Source organism: Triturus cristatus, chromosome 3_2 (assembly GCF_964204655.1).
Source record: "Triturus cristatus chromosome 3_2, aTriCri1.1, whole genome shotgun sequence".
Lineage (NCBI taxonomy): Eukaryota > Metazoa > Chordata > Amphibia > Caudata > Salamandridae > Triturus > Triturus cristatus.
Genome location: NC_140584.1, coordinates 328724262 through 328742281, shown reverse-complemented (window position 1 = coordinate 328742281; position 18020 = coordinate 328724262). Strand labels below are relative to the sequence as shown.

Genomic DNA, 18020 nt, shown 5'->3' with positions numbered 1-18020 from the left:
TGGTAGGATCAGTCACTTTTTGTGGCATGCTCAATGCTGGGCCAGAGGCCGCCATGCTGTGCAGCGGGCGCCCAGCGGGTGCAGCACCTTCCATTCAGCATTGCTTCTTTTTTCTGGAGAGGTCTCTCTCTCCCGGGCACCTTCCTGTGCTGCCAAGTTTTCAGGTGCAGCCTTTAGCGCACCTCTGACTTCACGCTATTGGTCCTTCTTCATTGGTGCCCTGTTCTGGTACTTAGCTTGCCCATTCTCCTGGGGGCGTGTGACGCAAGTTTCTCGCTTACAATGGTGTCAGACAGCCACTGGGGGCGAGCATGCATTGCGCATGTTCTCCTTGCACCTTTCATAGGGCTGGCTTGGTGCTTGACTACCTTGAGGCTTTACTGTCTGGCTGCTCTTGGCATCACTGGACCCTTGGCAGCTTTAAGTTCTTGCTGAGTGGCTTATGCTCTCTCTAGGTTGTTTTTCCCTTTCGGGCCAACTCAGTTCCACCGCCTCATGTGTTGCGCTTCAGACCAGGTAGATGCCGCTACCTGTGCAGGAACACATGCCTTACATTTGCATAACTGTGCAGGCCTGATTTGTGAAGACTGCCTCTCACTAGTCACTATCGGGCTACAGTGCACACTGGTGACCGCTAGGTGGCGCTAGAGTTACTTCAAGAGGCCTTGCAGTGCATGGGAACGCCAGTTCCTCTCTGTGGGTGCTGATGATTCAGGTTTGGGGTGGGTGCCTGCACATGTGTGCTAGCTTCCTTTTTGTTGGAGTGCTCCTCATGCCTTTAATGGGCTTTGGCTGTATTTGCACATATGAGGGAGGGGTAGCCATGGCGGGCGCTGGAGATTCAAGTGCAGGGACTTTGAATGCAGTCTGCTCACCCTTGGTATCTTGGCGTGAGCAGACAGGCTTATCCCAAAGGCAATGTGTAAAGTATTTGTACCAACACTCACAGTAACACAGAGATAACACCACAAAGGGACACCACACAGGTTTAGAAAAATAAAGTATCTTTATCTAAACTTAACAAGACCAAAACGACAAAAATCCAACATACAAGTATTAAAAGAAATGACTTTCAAAAGGTTTTAGCAACTGAGTCGATAGAAAACTATGGATGCATGATTTCCTGTTGTTGCAACAAGATTCACCATGCCAAACAGCCGCAGCAATGAGTGTAGAAAAACAAAGAGATGCGTTGTTCCTGAGACCTTTGTGGATGCGAGGCGACAGTTCCGCTGTACACAGGGGAGCGATGTGTCGAGTCCGGTCTGCAGGGGGAAGCGATGCGGTGATTCTGAGACGACTCCGATCCGCAGGTGATGCGTCAGGGAAAACTTGCAGCACAGGAACGATGCGTGGAAATCCGGAAAGCATCGGCAAACGATACGGCAGAGGCGAGCGGCGCTGCATCGAGCTTTTCAGCCGTGATCCCTCGATGTGTCGGTTCTTGCCGCGGCGACAATCGCTGCGTTAGTTTTGGCAGCGGTGCAGCGATGTGGGGAGATTCTTCACGCACCATGGCGTTGCATTGAAAAAACTGTCGCAAGAAGAGCAATGAGTCGATTTCCTTGTCATTGCGTTGGTTTTTTCCAGCTCCCAATAGCAGAAACAACCTCCAGAGGCCCCACACAGTCACAGGCACTCCTGGAAGGTCAGAACTCCCAACAAGGACGTTCAGGGGAGCTGGGGGTGAGGTCTTTGTGTTCCTGAGACTTCAAAACAGGAGGGAAGTTCTACTCAAGCCCTTGGAAACTTTCCTCAAGCAGGGGACACAGCACACAGCAAAGTCCTTCTCCTTTCCTTGGCAGAAACAGCATCTGCAGGCCAACCCCAGACACACAGTAAGGGCCGTACTTCTCCTCAGTTTATCCAGCTCTTCACCTTGGCAAAGGTTCCCCTTGATTCCAGAAGTGGTCTAAAGTTCAGGGGTTTTAGGTCTAATACTTATACCCCAAATTGTCTTTGTTCTCTTTGTGCAAGGGTCTCTGAGCCCAGTCCAAACCAGTTCTGTCCTCTCTGGTGCAGACCGGGCCTATTCAGGTGCAAGTGAGAACTCCTCCCCTGCTCTCAATGCAGCCCAGGTCTATTCAGCCCAGCCGACTCATTCAGGAAAGGACAAACATCAACCCCCCGGTGGTTGTCTGAGAGAATGCACCTCCCCAGCCCCTGTCACTCCAAAACCAGACAGTCAATTCACAAACAGGCAGAGGCACACAGAATGGTTAAACAAGAAAATGTCTACTTTCTGAAAGAGGCATTTTCAAGCACACAATTTTAAAACGATCTTTAGTAAAAGAGCCTAAACTTTATTTTTCCATCTTACCCCTATGGGAAGATATGCTTGTAAATGTTACAAAGTGTTCCCCATTCTGTCCTATGGGGTAAGATAGCCTTTCAATAGTAAAAAAACAAAATTGACAGTATTTCACTATCAGGACATGTAACACACATCAGTACATATCCTACCTTTCACATACACTGAACCCTACCCAGGGGGTACCTTGGGCCTACCATAGGGGTGTCCTATATGTAATAAAAGGGAAGGTTAGGTCCTGGCAAGTGGGGGCACTTACCAAGTCGACATGGGAGTTAGCAAACTGCGCACAGGCACTACAGTGACAGGCCTGAGACATCTTTTCAGGGCTACTCATGTGGGTGGCACAATCAGTGCTGCAGGCCTAATAGTAGTATTTGATTTACCAGCCCCAGCACACCCAGTGCACTTTACTAGGGACTGACCAGCTAATCAAAATATGCCAATCAGGGGGAACCAATGATAATAACAATTAACACAGAGAGCATATGCACTTTAGCACTGATTAGCAGTGGTAAAGTTCCCAGAGTCCTAAAACCAACAAACATAGGTCAGGAAAAAATAGTAGGAAGAAGCAAAAAGTTTGGGGATAACCCTGAAAAAGGGCCAAGTCCAACATAGTACAACTAGAATGTGTCCAGCCGGACACTACACATGCTAGAAACATCTTTATATTATGAAGCACGAGCCACCTGTCTTAGGTTGGAAGCATTTCTGACTGGTTTGACCTACTAAGGGAGTGATTAAGTATTCTCTCATGCTGACTTGTGGATCGCGGGTGTGACCCATGTTCACCTTTACCAGTCCCACTTGGATAAGTTCAAAACTTAAGTTATTGCATATTGTTTTCAGGCCATTTGTTACACATAGTCTGTAAAATATTTATACATGTGTCCTCCTTTGGGCTATTTTGTTTTTTTTCAGCGTTTTGGTACATTGAGTAAGTACCTTTGCTGAATATACCTCGGGATGCACCTCATATGCGTTGACTTTCCTGGCTTTCCACGCGACTTCCCTGCTGGGACAGCGGGGTCATTCTACAGAACTATGCTTAAACTGACAGTAAGACACTCAGGAGCACCCATCACATGCATGTTTTTTCAATCATCACAGTAGCAATCTTCACACGTGGGTTTGTAGATCAATAATTAATGCCACGTTTTATTTTACATACAAAGCGGAATTTTTTGCTACAGCGTTATGAAGATCCAATCCCAATTACATTTAGTGAGATATTAGATATGGTGAGCTCTGTTTTGGCATGCTTTCTGTCTGCTAAAAAATGCAACGGTAAGATTAAATGTACTCTAAAAAGCTCTCGAAGCATCCAGGCACTTATTTATAGCTTTTGCCTGCTCCACACATCTTTGTGGTAATTAGAAGAAAAGTGAGCCAATTACGGTTTCTGATCCTGTTTCCTTTTCCAAAAAACCTAGCTCTCTAATAAATGCATTTTTCTTTCTTTCTTTTTGAATTGTCTTGCATAGCACATATAGCCAATCATTTTTCACTATGATGAGTAGTTTTTCCACACCAGCATGAGGCGGGGTTATAAAACAGCATGTGCTCTACTGAAAAAAGGCACACAGGGCCACCATTACATTACGTAACACACCACATATATCCAATCCATATCACAGAATTCCACATCATGCCCCAAATTTATCAGCACACCAGATAATTAAACTTCTCTACATACCACCCCACAATAGAAAATACAATTCCACATAATTACACTCCATGACACACAGTCCAAGTGGCGGTTCCTCCGCTAAGGCAGGGAAGCATCGCCGCACTGCTCAAAAGGAAAAATAAAATGACAATAACTTATTGTTATTATCATTTTATTTTTCCTAAATTCATTACAAAAGAAACATGGGTATGCTAGTTACCCTACACATCCATTCGAATTGTTAGTTCTTGACTTATGTAATAAAGAGCAAATATTCCGGGTGCTCCTGTGATGTTAATATACCTACCCACCAAGGTTTAAAGATACTTAGATTCCAAAGAATCTATAGTACAATTGTATTATAAACACATCTGGGCACACCAATTTACTATATCTGTCATCCAAAGGCAAATAGCCATCACAAGGTGAGGAAAGAGATTGATAATACTCAAAGAAAATAGGAGTCCAATGAGCCACTTATCATATCGTCCTTTAAGTAAGGAAAAATTTGAAGAAAGGTCTTAAATCAGGTTCTTCTTTTGTGTTTTGTTTTCGGTTCACAAAGGTATGAAAAACAACGGCAGCCGACGTAAGTTTCGCCCCCTCTGGGCTTTTTCAAGGCTTTTGAAAATTCTATTTAGATCGCACAATGACACATACTTCTGTATTAGAGACATCCGAGATGTCTCATGCGTACAATGCAATTTCAATTTGCGACCAACATCCCCGTATCAATGCGCGTTGGAGTAATGTATTCCTTTTTAAAACACGACGTCCTAGACCTTGATAAGTCTGTATTCCCGTGTGTGCGTTCTGCTCTCAACGGTCCGCACTTATGCGTACAACATGCCTTTGGATGACAGATATAGTAAATTGGTGTGCCCAGATGTGTTTATAATACGATTTTATTTTTCCTATTGAGGTCAGTGGCTCTCGGGCGGGGCAGAGTTGGCCAGAGCAGGGAGTGGAGTGTTTTTCACTTTCTAAGTGCACATGACTGCTGGCCAGCCCTCTTGGGCCGGCCAAGCAGTCATGCATCCTGTGCATCGTCCCTACCATGCTTGCTTTACACAGCCTGGTGAGGAACATGCAAAGTCTCCCGGTCCCGGTCTGAGTGCCTAACCACGCCGCTCGACCAATCACAACTCTGCAAGCAGCATTGTGATTAGCTCAGGGAAGCCTGTGATCGAAGGTGCTTCCTGCTGCTACTTGCTGCCGGCGGAGACAGGAAGAAGAGGACGGAGGAGAGGCGGCAGCTGACTGGCCCAGGCAAGTGTTTTTCTTTTTTTTATTCCCTCCAGCCCACCACTCCCGTCTAGTAGATGCCGCTACTGAACAATCACACTCCACTACACACCACATGATTCCACCACACACAATTCCTCAACAAAACATTGCAATTCAAAACACATAATTCTACTCCAAACCACATACATTCAATCCACTCCAAATCAAAACACATAGATACAAGACATTGGGGCATATTTCCAATAGAAGTGGTGAATCGCGGTGTTAGCTTCTGAAACACAAGGCTGCACCATATTTACAACAATACGGTGCAGCCCTGTATTCCCCCCTGCACTGGCTTTAAATGTAGCTGCCTAGCGCCAACGCAGGCACCCTTGCACCATAGTGCAAGGGTGCCTGCGTTGCAGGGGGAGATTGTTTATGTGCAGGAAGGGACACCTTCATGCACACAAACAATTATTATCCTTTTGCTGTTTCTATGTGTGCTGCACAACGCAGTACACATGGAATCAGCAAAAACTAGGCAAAATTAAACATTTCTTCTCATTGTGCAAGGGAAAGACCAGGTTTTCCCTGGTCTTAATTTTGGAGCGCCCCATATTTATGGCACCTTTGTAAATATGGGGCAGCGTCAAAATCAATAGGTGTTGCGGTGAAACAGCCACCGCAACACCCATTGCCCTCCCCTTTTACGCTAAATATAGCATTAAAGGGGCCATTATTTACAAGGCAGCGTTAAGCCACGTTAAGTGGCTTAACGCTGCCTTGTAAATAAGGCGAAGCACATATCACCCTTACAACGTGAAAAAAAAGTGACGTGGTGGAGATAGGGGCTTGTAAATCCGCCCCTTTGTCATTTACTATGTCAGGAGCTCTAACTCTCGCAAATGCGATATGTATTGCATTTGGAAATGCTTGATACTAGTCCGCTACGAGGCATTATGTTGTATGCGACTCTTGATGGCACTGACCCTAGGAAAGGAAGTCTGTTGTGCCACTAAAACCGTTATGTTTTTCATTGATGTGTGATTTATGACAGGACAGCAGCAGCTGTGAATAACAGAACTCGGGGCTGCTAGTGAGCGCCCAGCAGCTGTTTGATTCCAGTTTCAGCACCACTGATTCTGCTGCGGTCTATGATTTATGTAGCATGTATTAATACATCCTACTGCAAAGAGCCCAGAGGCGAGTTCACATTCCCTCACCGAGCGCCCCGGGTGCTAAAATATCAAATACATATCGTGACCTTTATAGAACAACAGTGACTTTCACTAGTGGGGAAACCTGGAGTACTCACGGTGCATCTCTTCTTACCATCATGTCATTTCCGCACCATCCTGCCAGAGGTATGGCTTGAGCTCTGACCCAACTTTCACCCGCCACCAGCTCCGGATAAGAAGGGTCGGTGCAGTTCAGGTCCGAGGTATTGAAATGCATGCCTGGGACGCTGTACCTGAACCTCTGCAGCAGGCACTTCTTGAAAGACACGGCCATTGCTGAACTTTCACATTGAACAGTGGGGGCGATCTCACTGCGACCTGCAACAAAACAGAATCAGGTTAATATTATGAATCGAATGCAGGTGCAGAGACTAGCACTCCGCTTGTTTAACCCTCTGTAAGACACAGCCTTGTCAACACGCGCACACGCTTGGAAACACAATAATCACAAGAGGTAGACTGCTCTATCAATGTATAACCTTCAGACTAACACCCCCGATTAGGACGTGGGGCGGTCAAGCGGAAGGGTCTATTTGCGGTATTTTGAGAATGGGCGATTAATTTCAAGGGGAACTGGAAAAAACACTATTCTCATCAGTCTTTACCACTCCAATAATACCAGGAACATGCACTGGGTCACCTCCCGGTATTACTCGTCCTTCTCCCGGTAATTATTGTAGATCATTGTCACTGAGTGGAAAAAACTATCTGAAAACCCGACTACCAGACTTTTGGGGTGGTCCGCACAGTTATTGTAAAAACATCCTCGTGAGCGAGTTAGTGTTAAAAAAAGCTACAGACATACGAGCCAGACTGGAATATCATGCTACATAAAAACAAATAAGAATAAATTGATAGGTATCTAGGAGTCGCATTTATTGTAATACATATCGGAACAAAATGTGGGTTCTAATCATCCGTTCAAAGAACAATTTAAGTTAACTATTCAAGCTGCACAGACCGAGGGGCATATTTACAAAGAAGTGCCGGAGTGAGGCATTAGCCGTCATGGCTTAACACCTAACTCCACCACTTCAGGCTGCACCATATTCACAAGAATCCCCCTGCGCTGGCACTAAGTGTAGCAGCCTAGCGCCAACGCAGGAACCCTTGCACCATACTGCAAAGGTGTCTGTATGCAGGGGAAGACAGTTTATGTGTACGACGGTGTTCCTTTCTGCACATAAACAATCTTTGAATGCCGTTTTGTCACTTCTATGTGTGCTGCCTTCCTACACATAAACAATCCATGGCGTTATGCTTTTTCCATGTGTGCTGGACAAGGCAGCACAAATGGAAAAAGCAAAAACAAGGAGAAATAAAGCATTTCTCCTCTTTTCGCCAAGTTGAGACCAGGTTTTCCTTCGTCTTAATTTAGGGGCTGCCTCCCATTTACGCCACCCTTGTAAATAGGGGGCAGCGTCAAAATCAATGGGTGTTGTGGTGGAACGCCCACCGCAATACCCTCTGCCCACCCCTTTCATGCTACGCATTGCGCGAAAGGGGGTCTTATTTCCAAGTCAGCCTTAAGCCACGTTAAGTGGCTTAACACTGCCTTGTAAAGAAGGTGGAGCCCCTATCACCACAGGAACGTCCTACAAAGTGACAGTCCCGTGGCGATAGGGGCTTGTAGATATACCCTGAGTCTTCTGGCCATTTTCAGGTATAGTTTGTTTATTTATAAAGTGTGCACCATCAAATGTAATGGCTTTTGTAGTTGAGCCAACAACTTTGCAGGAGTAGTCAGTCAGTCAATAAGTCTTTATTCGATTAACATCATAAAAGACATACTATACATATTAGAAAAAAGAAAGTTCATATAAAATACAATATCATATTACAGTACAAGATAAAAATATTAAAATCATGTAAAATATTTCATAGTAGTCAAATGATTAAGACATAATGACTAAGCATAGTAGAATTTAATAAAACACACGCCAGTCTAACCTAAAAGTCCATAGTGATGGCGCTAGTTTAAAAGCAACTGAAACCGTGTGGGATACATATCAAGAATTAAGTTTCCGTACCCTAAGAATCCACGCCCAACTAATGAATTTGGCAACACCTATTACAACAGGTTTTGATGTGTCTGGTTTCAAAATTCTACTAGCAACCTGTGCAGAACGGGTGCTCATTAATCTGCAGACGGGACGAAGCCAAACACGTCGAGGAAGAAGGTAGGATGGACAGCAAAAAAGAAAATGATCCATAGATTCGATCATATCCACACAAAAGGGGTACTTATCACTACCAAGAGGACTACAGCTTTTAGTGAGACCTCGCAGTGCTAGGGCGCCCACTCTAAACTGATGGTACAGTTTACGATCAAGATGTTTCATAATGGTGTCCCAGTAACCTTCATAAACAGACTCGTCTTTAAGAGCGAAAAATGTAGCAGTCATGGAGGTGCCCGTAAGGGAGGCAAATCTCCTGTTCTTAATCATACACCAATAAGCGTCCCTTAAAACATTTTTCGGCGGGAAAACTGCAGTGTCTGGGTTGGCCCAAAGGTCACCCATCCCGAAGGTCTGTCAACAGGGTTTTAATACCAGACAACCATGATATCCTATGCGAACCCTCCAGCCCTTTGACCTCCAAGAGGGCTTTAGCATAGATAGATAATTCAGGAGTAGTCCACAGGCGTCGCCAAAACGCCAGGGGTCTATACCCTGCCAAGTCCTCTAGAGGCTGGATTCCCAAGTCATATAATAATGGAATACGCGGTGTTGATTGCGGAAGCCCTATTGCTGACCGGAGAAATTTGTTCTGGGCAGTCATCAATTTGGACAGGTTACTAAAGCCCCAAATTTCAGCACCATATAAAATGGCAGGAAGAATCTTGGAGCCATAAATCTTCATTAGGGGAGCTATTGGTTTTGTTAAAGAATGTTTATGCTCTTTCAACAAAGCTCCACCTAATTGTGCATGTTTAAGAGCGAGAAGATCCAGCTGGTTTGACCAGCTGCAAGTCTCGCTAAAGGTAACCCCTATATAAGTAAACACAGCCGTTTGATCCAAACTGACACCACCCAAACATACCCGCGCATTAATGCGCCTGGGGCCTCGAAAAACCATGAACTTGGTCTTCCCAACATTTATTTCCAACTCATGTTCGCGACAAAAAACCTCGAAGCGAGACAGGGCTAACTGCAAGCCCTGTCTCGTCTTCGAAATCAGAAGAGTATCGTCTGCGAACATGAGTAGGGGAATCTTCATTCCAGCCAAAGAGGGAGCATCAGTTGGATGGTTGGAGAAATAGTTTATAACCCTATTAATGAATAGTGAGAACAGAGTGGGAGCAAGCACACACCCTTGGCGAACTCCTTTGGATACTTTAAATCTGTCCGTCACCTCCCCTGGTTTGCCCCATCGAACACGGGCATACGTATTATCGTGAATGGTAACCAGGAAGGACACCAATTCTTTGGGCATGCCCATCTCCAAAAGTGCTTCCCATAACTTGACCCTCGGCACAAGGTCAAACGCGGACCGTAGGTCCACAAAGGCTGCATAAAGCTTACCACCCCCCAAAAAAACCTCCTTCCAATAAAGGAGTACAACCCTAAATGCTTGGTCCAGGGTCCCAATATGTGAACGAAACCCCGCCTGAAGAGGGGACAACACATTAGAGTCAGTCATCCAGGATTGTATACGACCCAGTACAAGGCGGGCTATAATTTTTTGTACTGCGTCAATAAGGCTAATTGGTCGATAATTGGCCGGGGCAGAGCGATCGCCTTTCTTATAAATCGGCAATATCTCTGCCCGGAGCCATGAGTCAGGGACAGCAGCACCACCCGCAAGGCCGTTTGCTAGCACAGTCAAGTACGGCATCCATACATCTTGCTCTTGGATGAATAAATCAGCAGGGATACAGTCGGGGCCCGGGGCCTTACCATTCCTAATACATTTTAAAACAGACTTAACCTCACAGGGGGAAAATTCCAAGGGGGTTTCAACATCAAATGGACAAATATTATTAACCACCCTATCGCTAACCTTGAACTGCTCCTCGAAATACGCAACCCACTGCTGTGGCTCAACAGAAGTGGTGGGCCGGATATCCGAGGGGCAGTTGCCCCATTTGAGAAGATGCCAGAATTGGGCCATATTACGGTCATGACAAGCCTGATATAGGTCCCTCCAGCGGTCCTCATCCCAATTTTGCTTGGCCTCAAGTTGGGCAGATTTATATGCAGTTCTACATTTTTGGATGGTAGTGGTAGAACTGGATTTAATGGCCTGTATCAAGGCACTTTGGGCCAGTCTGCAGTCCTTGTTAAACCAAGTGCAGGATCTCAACTCTTTGCCTTTACCGATAGAATTTTTTAAATTTTTTTATTTATTTATTTTTTTTAAACATGTTTTTATTGCAGCATTATAAACAAAACATCCATTAGGGCAACCGGCACCCGCGTATATTCTCAAATCACACCCCTCGTTATAGCAATGCACACAGCCGTTTAGCCCACATCCCGGGGGCCGGGCGGCGTATTAAGACAGTGATTCATATTATCATAACGATCTCCTCATAGCGAAGCCCGGTCCATGTCCTATGATAGCCTCTGCATTTATTCCTATCAGATTCTCTCCCCAAATCCAACTACCGCCTGCCTGAAGCAACCCCTCGACGCGGTTGATACTAGTATTGTCCGTGTCGGCAGCCTCCATCCCCATCTGCGCCCACCCCTGTGAGCAGTGCCTAAGGCCTGCCACTCATCACCTTCTAGGTGCCCAAGGAGAGCTGCCCATGCGCCCCGTTCCCCGGTGGTCAGCAATCAGGGGTCCTTCCTGCCGGCCCTCATCGTAACACTACAACCATACCCCAGTAACTCCCCCCCACCCACCCCACCCCCCAACTGCTGCTGATGTGGGCCCTACCAGTGGGTCGTAACACTAATGCGTGCCAGTCATCGGGGTTTGCATATAGTCTCCCCAGCCTCAAGGAACTCCGCTCTCCGAACGCTCGTGCTCCGCACGCTCCAGCCGGTGGTCCTGCAGAGCTTGTACGATCATCTCCCAAGCCCTTACCCACTCCAACCCCTTCTCGTTATCCGCCTTGGTGGCCTGCCGCCTTCGAAGCACACTCTCGCATCTAGACCATTTCAGCAGCTCGGATATCCATCGCCCAACTGATGGGCCCTCCCGGGATTTCCAGTGCCATGTAATTTCTCTCTGGGCCAACATGAGACCTAAGTCAATGAATTTGCTCGTCACCTTCGTCTTTGCCGTGTGAGGGAACCAAAGCAGTAAACATGCCGCCATGTCAAACTCCACCTCCCGGTCAGTTACTGCATTCAAAAGCTCGTCCACCTCAGCCCAGTACGTCCCAAGCTTCGGGCACCCCCACAGTATGTGGTCTAGTTCGGCCCCCAGCGCTAAGCATCTCGGGCAAGCCGCATCCCGCACCTTAAAGTATCGTCTAATCTTTCCCGGGGTCAAATATGCCCTATGGAGGACGTAGAAATGCACCTGCTGAAAGCGGGCAGTCCCACTACCCTTCCAAGTCCTCCGCATGATGTGGCTCCAGACCGTGTCCGGAATGGGTTTGCCTATGCTTTCCTCCCACCGCTCCTTCAATGCCGTGAGCGGCTCCAGCCCCTCCTGCAACAGTCTGGCATGGAGGCAGGTCACCGCCTTAATCGTTCCCGCCGCCATCACCACGTACTGGCAGGTCAGGGTTGCGGTAGGTTCCGCCAACCCTTCCCTCCAATGTTTTTGTATCACCGCACTCACCGCCGCATGCAGGAGGTAACTCCCATCCGGGAGGCCAAACTGCTCCTGCAAAACCTCGAAGGGGGCCAGCGCCCCGTCGACGTAGAGGTCCCCCACCATCTGCAGCCCCAGCTCTTCCCACTCCGCCAACGGGGACCAGTCGCCTCCATGCGGCAACGCTGTCAGCATCCCCAACGGGATCTCCGGTGAAGGTTGCGCCGCTTTCGCTCTCTTCATGCTCCTTTGCCAGCATAACCGAAGAGTTCTCTCTTCAATGGATAAGCCTCTCGGGTCTAGTTTCTGTTGCATGACTATGTAGGATAGAACGTGCCTCTGGATGCCGGTCCCCCATTCCTGTTCCGGGCCTCTGAACACTTTAGCAACGTTCTGAGTCAGCACTTGTAGCTGTGCCGCCAGGTAGTATAATTCAAAATCAGGGACCGCCAGTCCTCCCTCGATTTTAGGCCGCATCAGAGCAGTCAAGGCCACCCTCCGCCGTCCGGTCCCCCACAGGAAGCCAATAACCTGTGTCTTCAGTTCTTTGAAAGTCCGCTGTGGGATCCAGATTGGCAGGGTGCGGAAGTAATTGAGCAGTCGGGGCAGAGCCACCATCTTCAACAGCGCAACCCGGCCCAGCACCGAGAGCGGGAGGGAGGCCCAGAAGGCCATGCACCCCTTCAGGGCCCTTATACAACGCCCTATATTACCTTCCAACAGGTTCACGATGTCGTGGTATATCCGGACCCCCAGGTAAGTGAAGCACGTAGCCTCCCAAACCACATCCACAGTGGGAGGGGAATATGGCACATCCGCCCGCAGCGGGAAAACACAAGTTTTGGTCCAATTGACCTTGAGGCCAGAGAGCCTGCCGAAGCATGACAGCATCCCCATAGCCCCTTCCAGAGCGTTGCCGGTGTCCTCTAGGTACAGCAGGAGGTCATCGGCGTACAGCGAGATATGATGCTTCTCCTCCCCACAACTAACCCCGCCGTACACCGCCCCTGTCCGCGCTTGTGCCGCAAAAGGTTCCATCGCCAAGGCGAACAACAGGGGAGACAGCGAGCAACCTTGTCTCGTTGTCTCGTCCCCCTGCGCACCGGATAATCTGAGGATATGACCGCTCCCAGCCATACCCTGGCCGTAGCAGAGGAGTAAAGGACCCTCGTCCAACGTCCAAATCCCTCCCCCAGGCCTTCTCGAGCACCGCATCGAGGTACCCCCATTCGAGGCTGTCGAAAGCCTTCTCGATATCCACGGAGAGCTCTGCTGGTTTCTGATCAGGGCCCCAAACACTGTCTATGATACGGACCAGGCGGCGAATATTCAAGGCCGTGCTCCTGGTGGGGATAAAACCGGCTTGGTCCTCATGAACCAGCTTGGTCATATGTGGCAGTAATCTAGTGGCCAATATGCGACTCAGTATTTTATAATCGACCGTCAGCATAGACAAAGGTCTATACGACGTCACATCAGAGGCGTCCCTGCCGGGCTTCAACAGCGGCACCACCAATGCCTCCCTCATCGATTGGGGAAGACGCCCCAGCGTCATGGCTTCAGCGTAGACCAGCAAGAGCCTGGGTGCCAAGGCATCCACAAACTGCGCATAGAATTCGATCGGCAGGCCATCCACCCCCGGCGTTTTGTTTCTGGCGTTTTGTGCTTAATGGCCACCCGGATCTCCTGTAGCGTGATGGGCCCGCCCAGTTCCGTCGCAGTTTCGGCATCCACCTGCGGGAGACAAATAGTCACCAGATAGTCAGCTATTGTGGAGACCTCCACCCCCAGTTGACTCTCATAGAGGTCCGTGTAGTACGACCTGAAACGCTTCAATACTGCCTCTTGCGAATAAACCACCTCCCCCGTCTCCGTTCGAATGTTCATGACCGGGCAACCTCGGGGTTCTGGGTTAGCTAGTCTAGCTAGTAGCGTTCCTACCTTGTCCCTTTCCGCATGCACTCTGACTAGATACAACTTGTAATCAAAACACCGCAGCCGCTCTGTTTCAGTCGCTACCACCTCCTTCGCCTCAAGCAGCCTGTCCTGTAAATCTGGTCGCTCAGGCCTACGCTGTTCTATATCCCGCAACACCCCTTCCGCCTTCCCCAGATCAGTCAGGACTGTGGACCGTACATTCGCAAATTTGCCCATACAAATGCCTCTGGTCACCACCTTCATTGCATCCCATTCCATCGACCTCGTGGCAGTGGAGCCCTCATTCTCCCTAAAGTAGTGCTCTACGCCCTGTAGGACCGCATCACTAAACACCAGGTCTTCCAATGTATCTTGCCTTTACCGATAGAAGATGGAGTTCTAACAAAGAATGATTTAAGTTCGGTAAAGAGCACGTTGTGAATATCCCATATGTTAGCCTTAATCAGATCTTGGGACTTCAGCTGGTTGAGAGTTGCCATGGTATTGCAGACCAAATTCCTGATAGCTGCCCGAGAAGCCTCACAAGTGGCGATTTTCGGCCATCTCACCCTTCTTAGATCGTTTGTAAGAATAACATCCATAGAAGTACGGGCATCAGGAGTAGTAAGAGGGTCAGTAAAGCTATTATCATTAATACAAAGGACCAGTGGGTTGTGGTCACTCTCGACTCTACTTGCTACCACCATATCATCAATAAGCGACCACAACTCCAAATTGACTAAAATATAGTCGATTCGACTCCCAGTTCTGCCATTGTTAAAGGTCATCCTCCCCAGCCTATCCGATTTTGTTCGCCCATTAACTGCTCTCATTCCCTGGTTTAAACATAAACCTTTCATGAACAGGGCCGCTTGTGTCCATTTTCTTACAGGTTCCAGCTCCAACTGGGGAACACCCCAGAGAGAGTCTTCATCCTCTGTAAGATCCCCACTATCAACACCCAAGGGCTCAAAGCAGACATTAAAGTCTCCAGCCACTATCTTATTGGTGGATTTCGATTCGAGCCCTAAATAGTTCTCCAAAAGGAGACAAGTGGGTGAACATTTGCCTCCTGGGAGGCCCCTCACATAAATGTTTATTATAAGGAGATTAAGGCCATTGAGAGATTGGACCCTGATGATCAAAATGTCTGGACTATCGATTGGGACCTCTGCCACAGAGACACCCTCACATTGACGGACCCAAGTGGTTAATCCACCCATCGGTCTACCCCTGTGGCCCTTGACAGCAGGTTTAAAAAAATTCAAGAAACCTATACGGAAATGGGGGACCATTGCCCAGGTCTCTCGGAATGTCCATATCTCAAAATCGTCAATAAAAGTGGCCCAATCAGGAATGTCTAGCCTGGATCCCAACCCTGCAATGTTCCATGAACCAAACTTCAGGGGCGATTTAACAAGGCCAATTTCCACCACCTGACCTGGCACAACCAGGGGGTCAATCAATTTAACAGAAAAGGGCTGTATAGAAACAGAGGGGTTAGACGTGCAAGGAGTAACACTAGGAGGTAGTAACATAGTAGTATCCGGGCTCTGATGACAAGAGAGACCCGAAACCCCAGGATCTGTCAGTAGGGGGCAAGCAAAGCTAGCCCTCCGTCAATCATTGTCCTCCAAGGTTGAGAGGATATCAAAGCGATTGGAGGTCACTATGGGCTGATTAGACCTTACTGGAAAGCTCGAAAAAGCACGGTTATCCCCCATAGATTGAATACACCCTGGCTTATAAAAAAAGCCTAGTGGGAGAATTTTAATCGAGTTAAATGTTGGAGGTTGGTGAGAAGCGGCTTCCAATATATATTCGACCAGTGCCGGGGACCTAAAGCTCAACACCACACAATCCCCAGGAAGGGACTTGTAAGACTGGCCAATCCAGTTAATGCGCCTAACCATTTTCAAATCATCGAACAAGGCCTTACTATTCCGTATTTTAGTACCGAAGTAATGCAGGGATTTATTCTTAAGGTTTGACCAATGTTCGTAGGTTCCTTCCAAGAGGGGTGGGACATTAGCCAAGACTATGGAGTAGGGGGTGGCTTGCGGAGGGAGGTGTAAGTTGGGAAGAGTAATAAAAAACCCTGCTCCCACCTCCTCATTACCAACCCTATTACCCAGGGGAGGGCGACTTTGCTTGTCACAATAGTTGTTGCCCCTAGCAGTAACCACTTCCAAACCTGGGTCATAACCCTTCTCTTCCCCTATAGGAGGAATAGCTGGCAAGACCCCCACAGACTTAGGTGGTCTAGCATTACAAACCTCGTTGGTCACACCGACAGACATCACCCCGTTTGACTGTAAGGGAGGCCCTATTACAGAGATCTTATCGCCAAGGAGTCTGGCTTCTAGCGTATCCAACCTTCCGGCCATAAGATCCAGTTTATGAAGGACGGGTTCTAAGAGGCAAGCTAAATGGTCTTTAAGACTAACAAATAGGGAATCCAGGAGAGGTTAGATCGCAACCTGAGACAAGGAATTGGTTTTACAATCAGGACACTTCCCTTTTACGGAGGTCCCACTAGGCTCGGGTTGGAGCGTCACAACAGATAGTTTACTAATCCCTTGGCCTCTCCTATTTTTGCTAGCAACCTCTTTTTTTTTGCCTTTATGAGCCAACCTCCCTCTTGTTGTAACCCTAGGAGGACTCTGGTTACTAACACAAGCCTGGGAAGTATACAATGACCCCGAATCTGGAGAAATAAGCATTGGGGGGGGTAGTGGTGCCAACAACTATACTGGGATTACCAGAAGGGAGTGGGTCTTTCTGAATCTGGGCGCATGGTAGTGAAGAAGAAGCGGTATCTAAAGAGAGTCTACGTTCCACGGCTTGGATCTCAAGATTCAGTGCAGACTCAGCCCTAATTAAATAATGGTCTAATGTCCCCCCCACCTTATCAACAGCCCTCCTTTTAGTCATGTTAAAGCAAAACCAAAATCCGCCCTACACAAAACCAGCCCACCTTCCTCTGTGGCGACACAACAACCTAAGGCGATACGCAGCAGACAATTACAACATAAAAAATAAATAAACAATAAGTTCATCAATGATGCAATTGCTACACCGCCCACCTTCTCTGAACACAGCGCTCTGCCACACCCAACAGCTTAGTGGACAGGCCCTGCCCTGCCTCTTCCTGGCTCTGACGGGCCCGCCCTTGGCCCAGGCGCGTCCCGTGCGCGTCCCGCGCTGCGGTTCTTTGGCGTCCCTTATGTAGAGCCCGGGCGCTGCCTGATGACAACTACGCAGGCGCCCGGAGCTAGGGAGTCTGGGAAGTGGAGTCCAGTTGCGGCCGTTCCCCTCACGGCAAGGATACAGAGTTCAGGGCAAAATGACACCCGTACGCCATTTCCCTCACGGCGGCTCCGTTATTCAAATAGTGTCACCAGGTTTAGAAAGCGCGTCCCGCGCTGCGGTTCATTGGCGTCCCTTATGTAGAGCCCGGGCGCTGCCTGATGACAACTACGCAGGCGCCCGGAGCTACGGAGTCTGGGAAGTGGAGTCCAGTTGCGGCCGTTCCCCTCACGGCAAGGATACAGAGTTCAGGGCAAAAAGACACCCGTACGCCGTTTCCCTCACGGCGGCTCCGTTATTCAAATAGTGGCACCAGGTTTAGAAAGTGCGTCCCGCGCTGCGGTTCGTTGACGTCCCTTATGTAGAGCCCGGGCGCTGCCTGATGACAACTACGCAGGCACACGGAGCTAGGGAGTCTGGGAAGTGGAGTCCAGTTGCGGCCGTTCCCCTCACGGCAAGGATACAGAGTTCAGGGCAAAATGACACCAGTACGCCGTTTCCCTCACGGCGGCTCCGTTATTCAAATAGTGGCACCAGGTTTAGAAAGCGCGTCCCGCGCTGCGGTTCGTTGGCGTCCCTTATGTAGAGCCCGGGTGCTGCCTGATGACAACTACGCAGGCGCCCGGAGCTG

General features: G+C 48.5%; 1 protein-coding gene across 2 annotated transcripts in view; it reads right to left on the bottom strand.

The window, feature by feature from the left end:
• Positions 1-18020, bottom strand: part of LOC146857291 (uromodulin-like) — a 570867-nt gene that overhangs the window by 264980 nt on the left and 287867 nt on the right. For both annotated transcript variants that reach the window (XM_085647790.1, XM_085647789.1), the window contains exon 5: positions 6546-6769. In XM_085647790.1, the coding sequence (XP_085503916.1) occupies positions 6546-6769 (224 nt within the window). The remainder of the gene's footprint in view (positions 1-6545; positions 6770-18020) is intronic.